This window comes from Apis dorsata, unplaced genomic scaffold (genome assembly GCF_000469605.1).
Source record: "Apis dorsata unplaced genomic scaffold, Apis dorsata 1.3 scaffold_486, whole genome shotgun sequence".
Classification (NCBI taxonomy): Eukaryota; Metazoa; Arthropoda; class Insecta; order Hymenoptera; family Apidae; genus Apis; species Apis dorsata.
In genome coordinates, this window is record NW_006263721.1 from 16,660 (window position 1) to 25,221 (window position 8,562).

At 40.2% G+C, this 8,562-nt stretch overlaps 1 protein-coding gene and 1 long non-coding RNA gene across 2 annotated transcripts; both read left to right on the forward strand.

Moving 5' to 3' along the window:
* The first annotated feature begins 24 nt into the window (after positions 1–24).
* LOC116186168 lies at positions 25–3,982 on the forward strand. Its single transcript, XR_004151120.1, has 2 exons — positions 25–622; positions 3,719–3,982. It is a non-coding gene; the product is annotated as an uncharacterized LOC116186168 (long non-coding RNA).
* Positions 3,983–4,626: 644 nt separating this feature from the next.
* LOC102681957 (DNA-binding protein inhibitor ID-2-A) lies at positions 4,627–6,822 on the forward strand. Its single transcript, XM_006620139.2, has one exon. It carries the CDS (start codon positions 5,203–5,205, stop codon positions 5,584–5,586), a length of 384 nt encoding a protein of 127 aa, XP_006620202.1. The 5' UTR covers positions 4,627–5,202; the 3' UTR covers positions 5,587–6,822.
* Positions 6,823–8,562: the final 1,740 nt, after the last annotated feature.

Genomic DNA, 8,562 nt, shown 5'->3' on the forward strand with positions numbered 1-8,562 from the left:
AATAATAATCTTCGACGGAAAATGAACGTTTTCGAGAGTTAATTAACGGCCGGACAACAGCGCGTCGCATCGCGCTTGCCATCTATTGGAAGAAAAAGGATACACCGGAATATAGCAATTTACTTATCTCCTCTCCCCCCCACCGACTCGACGCGAGTCTCGACTCGTATTTCTCATGCTAATTAAACTCGTGGCCGTACGACGGTTATAAAACGTATATAATCGCGGTTTTTCCTTTTGAACGTAACGAGAAATTGAAATAGAAACGCCGAAGGCGATCGATCCTAACGATTCCTTAATTAATTAACTAAATTAAACGGATTTGAAAAGCAAGTGTTTCGCGGTTCGTTACACGTAACCGGCGTGTTTCCCCGATCCCATATAATGACAGATAAAGAAACACACCGCTATCGTGCGGTATCCAATTTCAATTACCGAGTAGCACTTAATACTTTGCTTACGTGTAATAAAGCCACGATGCCGGGGGGAAAAGTATAAATATACTTGGGACTAAAGTGATACCGGCGGGCAAGCGGTTTCGTCAGTTTATTTATTCTCAGGTCAAGGGAACGCCATTTCTTAAACACGAAGGTCAAGAAGTCAATGAGATCCGGTTGCTCAGGTATGTAACCACGCAAGTGGCCGAAGTCCCACGGGCGTATTCGCAACAATTTCGTTCCTTCTAATTTTCCATCGAATATTTCGGCTTCTAATCTAATTTGTCGTCGAACATCCGTTCATCGTTGATCGTATCGCTTCATTCGTCAAACCGACTTCGTCCTGTTATATCGTTATAACGTCCTGCGTATCGTTATAACGACCGATATCCGTTGTACGGACTAGGCACGCCAAGGAGATGGTGGGATTACCGCATTGGCGAGTTATGCGTTATTGTTTCGCGTTATTGCAAAAGGACGAAGATAAGCATCTGAAATTCCAAAGTTTTATCTCACGATGGCGCTTACGCGCGTTAATTATCGAAATAGTTGACGGTACTCTTATTCAAAAAATAATAATTTTAAAAAAAGTGATGGCCTCAAAAAGGAAGTTCCATTCAATCAACGTGTATCTCGTTATAACCATTAATTATGGAACACCTTGTACATTAGTGTATTTCATCATGTTACACCAGGACGTTTTACACGCTATTTAACGCTTTAATTGCATCTATAATTATTATTACCACATCATTTCCTATTCCTCCTCGTTATTTCGTTTCGCATTTGGTCGACGATTAAACGGGACATCCGGCATAAGGAACAATTCCAAGGATTGCGCTAAAAGCTCTCGCAAATTATGCATTTCTTCCACGTTTCCCGTTACTTTTATGTTCATCCTCTCGATCACGCCTCCGCTCTTAGCCGTACGGGAAATCATGGTTACCAACTCGGCCAACCTATCTAAAATCTTTATCACGACGGGATTTCACGCGCAATGAGACGCGCTCCGTTACGCTTTGCGTTTTCGATTATCACGCTCGCATCTCTCCGCATTCTCCGCTTTATCCACGCGCACTTTTCCCGAGCGCTTGTTATTTTATACTAGAACACATGGGCTCGTAAGCTTTCCAAAAAGCTCTTTTCGCACGATGCGTATTCCGTCAAATTAAATTTTTCGAATGAGAAAATTTTGAAATTTTTAAAATTTTATTTGGTTAATTAAATAGAAAGATGAACGAACTTTTATCATTCTATTTGTACGATAATATCTATGCGAGTTGTATATATTTTATAATTGGCAACTTTATATGAAAAAAATAGAATGAAATGGATGAGAGTTTATATATGATAATTTCGAGATAAGAAATTAATAAATGTTTAATAGATGCATCTATTGTACTTGATCACTTTGTCATTATCGATCGATGTGTCATACTTGCATTGTCAATTTTATTTGAAAAGTGATAAAATCTATATAATAAAATTTTGGAAATATATTATTTAACTAGATCCTAAAATAAATTATAAATTATAAAACTTCGTAGAATAAATAGTTGGAAAACTTTTTCTTTATGTATTCAATCCCAAATTCTTTCATTTCTTTTTCCTGATAAAATGTTCGAATATCTTCAAGATTCATAAACATAACCACGAGATGATTTGGCTCGCGAAATTGTGCTCAAGTGCACGCGCGCCTAATTTATATCAAAGAATCTTTTGTAGATAAAAACTCTTACAAAAATTACCACTTATTTTAATATATCTACGTAAAATATTTCTAGAGATTCCGTCGTTTAAAAAACTTTAGAAATTTTATCTTAACATAGAGCAAATTATTCGAAATCATTTTAACTGATTTATTAAATATTTTTGGATCTACAAAATTATTAAAAATTAATAATTCTTGTATAAAAATAAATGAAAAAGACCTTTAACCGTAAAAATGAATTTTCAAACTTCGTCAGTAGCGTATAGCATACGATATCAGCGATAGAAGCTACCCCATCGGAAATCTCGCAGAGTCTCCTCGAACGCTATTTTGCCGGGACGTCTCGAGGGACTCGTATCAGAAGCACAGCGCATAATAAAGGGCTCCCTCGCTTGTCTGTGTCCGTAGCGCCGGACATCGGGTGGGTTCTTGTCCCAGCGGCCGGTAACGAGACGCCGCAGTAACTAGAGAGTCACGAGGAGTGAGAACAAGTCGACGAACTGACGGTCGGAAGAAGATCGCAAGAGTGTGGTAGAATCGTGTGCGCGCGAGCACATAGAATCAAGAAGGCAAAAGAGTCTCGGCACTGGGCACCGTGCGTGTATACACGCATACAGGGTGTTCCACGCAGAGTGATGACACGCAGATAGAGGCTGATTTTACGCGCGAAAATGTGGAATGAAATTTTTCCATTTAAAAATCATCACATTTCTTAAACCTTTAAAGCGAAAAAATTCCATTTCCTTTTTCGATTTTTATTTTTGCATACAGAAATACTCTTCGTCCCTTTGCACCATCCATCTTGAGACACCTTGTACGCGCATACATACTACGTACATACAGCGATACGTATAGAAAAGCGTAGGAATCATGGTGTACAGGTTGGCGGTGCACGGTGCCGCGCGAGCTCGTGAACCATGAGCATGCTCGGGGACACGGTGGTTGTCGCCAGTGATGGTGGTAGTGAAGCTGTGTGGTGGTAGTAGCCGTGATGGCTAGTGGCTGGCGCCGCCGGACGTTCAACAATGGTCGTGTCTCCCTTCCCCTTTCCCGCGCGCACAGTCGCTCGGCTCTCTCCAGCCCCTCCACCCGCGCCTAGAGCCCTTAGAGCGCAGCCCCTCTCCCCACCGCTCCGTCGCACCTATGTCTTTACCCCCTCCCCTCGAGCGCCGCCGCCACCCGTGTCCCGCTCGCCGTGGGCAGCTTTAGCTTTAGCTTTAGCGGCGTCGCCCTTCTCTTCCACGCCCGGCTTGTCCCGCCGACGCCTCTGCTCCCATGGTCGTCAAACACCCCCGACTACGGTCGGCTTCGAGCCGAACGATTTTCGCTCGAACAAACTGTACAGCCCTCCAGGGGGAAGAGGTGGCGGAGATAGCGAGCAGGCGTCGGAGCGGGAATTCCTGGCGGCGTTCCTCGTCGCGCCTTTCCGCGAATTATTCTTCGCCCCGGCTGGTGATACGTGTTACCTGCCTGCCCCGATTTTCTTTCCTCTTCTTTCTTTTATCCTTTTTAGTCTTGATTCATTCTTTTTTCTCCATCTTTCTTTTTTTCTTTCTTTCTTTCTTTCTAGGTGGTTGGGATTTGTGAATGGAGGAAAGGGGATGCTATTGGAGGGGGGCAAGCAAGCGTCGTTTGGAAGAATGGCGAGGTCGATGGTTTGAGATTGTGCTGTTGCATGCATAAAGTTTGGTAGCGAATTCTTATGAAATGTTGCATCTATCCGGTATACAATGATTGCGAAAATATAATTATAAGTTACAAAGCTTATATGACATAGGAAATACGTATGCAATTTATTACTTGGTAATATAATTCTTGGAAAAGTAAAACTAAATAAAATTAATAATGAAAAAAGAATAATAATGACGAAAAAATATTTGCTTTGCTGGATAATAGCAATCGTTTCTTTATTTATTTAGTAAAAATGATTATATTTGTAATTATTATAATATCCTAATATTAAATATTTATGTAAATGTTTTGTAATTTTTTTCATTTTGCTAAAGACTAACATATAAAATGAAAATAAAATATAAAGTGATTTAATAAGTGATTATAAAGTGATTTATTAAAGACAAAATATTGAACAAATATCAATTTCAATTTTATATTTCGAAGCATAATTTTTCCAAAGAAATCGATATAAGTTCACATGTACCGGCAAATAACCATGCAATCGAATACAAATAAGATTATCGTCGATTATATTATCTGAGATCGCAAATATCGGGTACTTTTCTGAGTAAAAAAAAGAAGAAAAAGAAAAAGTAAAAAAAAAAGAAAAAAAAAAAAAAGAAGAAATTGCTAATATATAAATATTTACTAAAGTCCATATATAAATAGGTCAGATAACAATCCGTTTCGTGAGCGATTCGAGTCCAACGCTATTTTATTCAGGCAGCGATTGCGCCGTACGGGTAGTGGAGGCGTCACGGGTAGAATGGTATCGGGGTAGGGGAAAGCTTTAAAAGCGTGCAGGTGAGGGGCGGAGACCAGTTGACTTCGATCCGTCGAGCATAACGTGTTGTAAGGAGTACATTAGACACTTTTCTCTTACGCACTCGTTGCGTCCGGAATAGTCATCAGACAATTTCTCTTCTCGTATATAATCAATTCATTCAATGTAATTCCGCGCGAATGTAACCAACTCGCGATAAAAACTGTAAGAACTGTGTGTGACATTTGTGTTGTAAAACATAACATTTAGCCGAAAAAAAAAAAAGAAAAAAAAAAAGAAACGATATACAAAAGTGAACAGAAACGAAAAGAAAAACGAAATATCTCGATCATACGAATCTCTATCGTTAGCTCGTGCGCTCACTTTGGTAGGTTGGTTCGATCGATAAATACACGGGGTGCGTGCACTGGCGTTCGGCAAATAATCAACCGTACGTTTTAGGTGTGCTTGCTTGATCGAATTAATCATCGACCCATATCTTTTTCAACTTTTATCTGCTGCTTGAACCGGTGTCCAGCAAACAAATTTCTTCGCACGTCAACGTCGATCAGAAAAATCGAATCGAGTGGAAAAATACGTACATATACACGCACAACATGAAAGCGATGGTGGTGAGCCCGGTGGGCGGCAGAGTACCGCCAAGTCGAGGTGTCCTGCATAATAGTCTCGGAATCAACGGAACTCGTCGTGACCTGGAAGCAGAAGAAGTAGCTGCTTACTTAACGAAATTGAGATCTCTGGTGCCCGACATGCCGAGGAAACGGAAATTATCGAAGCTCGAGGTTATCCAAAGGGTTATCGAGTATATCTGTGATCTTCAAACAACTCTCGAAGAGACGAATGTGCATAATGAATCAACTGTGGCAAAAACGACGTCAAGACAGCCGTTACAACCGTTGTTGAACGCGACGACGACTGTCCCAACGACGACAACAACATCGACGACGACCACGATAACCGGAATGGTCGCGGAACGGTGACCTGTGTCGGCAAACGAGTTACAGTGAGGTCCAGGTCGCTGCAAGCTTCTCGTCCTCGTGGGCTGACGACTTGACCTCCATGTTTCGGCGTCGAGGAACTGTTCGAGTCTTCTTCAGGGAGTTAAATCGAGAACTCGGCTCGTTGTGGTAACGTTTTGGCGTATGTTGGATAGTGGATGTTGCCTTAACCGTGTTTTGTGCTCGTCCTCCACTGTATAGAAATTTCTCGAAGATTCGAAGGTCGAAAAGGAAAACAGGGATAAGATCTTGGTGCTCAAGTATCTGGCAAAAAGAACGAAATGTTTCGAGAAAAGAGCGACCTAACCTAACATCGAAAACGATGCGCTCGAAGTATCGAGGCGGCGCCTGAGAGAAGAGCGAAGAACGATGCGAAAGAAGGACGACGAAGCGGGCCGATTACGGCCGATCTAACTTCTTTCTTCGAGGAAAGATGTAAATACTTGTACATAAAACTCACCGCATTCCTCGCACGAGATCTTTCTTCTCATCTTCAATCGATTCGCTTCTTTTAGTCCATCCAATTTTCCGCTTCCAACCCCGAGATTCTTGTAATCTTTTCCTAATCCGAGCTGTGTTACACATGTAAACGACGATCGCATTATCTCTTTTCACCGATAATTATCTTATTATATTTTATATCCAAACAATTACGAAGATTGTGTCATTCTCCGATTTTGTAACTTTGTAATTTATCCTTTCGATACAAAATTCGATCAGTGATGAATTCGATTTGAAATTTGAAAAGAAAATGTTTATCTATTGAATTTTTGTCCCAAGAGTACAGATATTTATTTAAAGATCGATGATAATTAAAATCGAATTGATCACGTTTCTAATTGTAAGCATACAACCCTCGTTCACAACTGGCCATGAATGGATTTCCCCCTCCTTTTCTTTAATAGTTTTCGCGTGGAAGAGAAATGTTTATCATCACGTTGATCAGAGTCTGTATTATTTCAACTCCCCCTTGTAGATAATAAAGCGAATTATTTGTATTACTGATCGATTAATCATCGATATTCTATATTATTATTATTATATATTACATGATTATTATTATTATTATTGTTATTGCTTTTCATATTATAATTTAGAGATTTCTCCATAACTATTGTATATTTGCGAAGACTGAAAGGCTGTAAAATATAAGTATACTTGATACATGAGTTTGCTACACTCGCTCATGTACGAGAATAAAATACAAACTGTGTCCATTACTTCTGTTTATATTGTTCTCTCTCATCAAAGATCCGTCCTTGACTCCTTTTAAATTAATCTGTTAAAAATTCATAAACGAAAATAAAAATTATCGCTTATATAATAATTGTAAAAAGAAATATAATTGTACATATTTGCGAAACTTTATTTAACAGACGCAATAAATTCTGGCGTTTCAATTTAATGGAATAGAAAGTAAAAATACTTAACAAAAGATACATTCCAATTTTATATCCATTTAATTTCCTCTTTGTAATTTTCAGAATTTAATTTATATTATATTTTTCTCGAACAAGAGAGAAATTCCTTTTAAAATTTCCTGCGACAAAATTTATCTGTAAAAATTCCCAGCCATTATCGACTTTTTGATTCGATCCCAGCCACAATCCTTTCACCTTTCGTTCGTGGACATAAATCGTTTCGATCGTCGAAATAGAATGACTCAAAGTTACAATTCTCCAACTGTCACAGTATTATCCACCATTACAAGGAAAATAAAATATTCCAGAGATGAGGCGGAAAAAAGGGATATTGTTCCCAATCAAGCTCGAGAATATCCCCCGTCAAACCAATTTCTCCTCGTTACGTCGTTTCCCCGTTTCAGCTGCGTCGCTGAAAGCGATAAATCCGCGAGCGTCCCGCGGAACACGCGCGCAGGGTGGGCTTAAATGGGCACACGTGTACGTAATAATCCTCGCACACGTGCGGGAAGGAGGGTCTCCAGGCTGGAGAGGACCAGGGCCGGTGGTCGTGTCGTTGTAGGAGTCCGCCAACTTCCCGTATTGATCGTGTGTCCCCTGTCCCAGGTCGCGTGCGCGTTCCTGGGAACTTGGAGGCCACGGAATACCCACGGGAACCGATTCAGTCGCGTGTCCCCGGCTCTCTCGTCCCTTCGTCCACTCGAAAGCTTGCTTCGTATTCATATGGAGAGATGGAGGAAGAAAGTATAGTGAAGGGGGAGGAGAAGGGGGAGAGGGTGGCGGACGACTACTACTCGACTATACGAACCACCAGGCTGGATACGACGCGTGTGCACGCGCTAATAAACGAAAGTGGAGGCTGACTCACGACAGCGCACCCTCCTACGCTGGGCTGAAAGAGAGCTGATCGATGCTGGGGATAAGAAGCACGACTCCGTATTACTCCGTACAACCGTCACCTTGCAAGCGTGTAACGATGCTTAAGTGACCGATATACGACTTGTGCTCGCCTACGCGTCGTTCAATCAGCGGATCCTTGGATCGGCGGAAGAGTCCATGAGTTTGAGAGCTTGAGGGATGGATTGTATGAATTTCGTGGTTAATAAAAACAAAATGAATTTAATTAATTAGAAAGAAATGAAAGGTTGTTTGAATACGTACTCGTACAAGATACAAGCGTAAAAGTATTTATTTCAATTCTTTTCGATTATAGTATGTGATATAAATGGGTTTTTTTTTGCAGCTACACGCTTGTTTCCTTTTTTTTTTCTTTTCTTTTCTTTTCTTCTTGTTTCTCATCGTTCGTTTTAATCGTATTAATATAAAAATGGTAAACACTAGTACGCGGGTTTTGGACATCGTTCTATGCTTGGGAAAGAATTTAATACGCGTGTCAATCGCACAATTCAGTAAAATAATAAATGCCGAAGAAGATATAATGCTGCAATTTAAAAAATGCCTTGGAAAAAAAAAATGATAATACCGATAATATAAACTATAGTAGCGTTCTGTACATTTGTTTAAAAAAAAAAAAAAA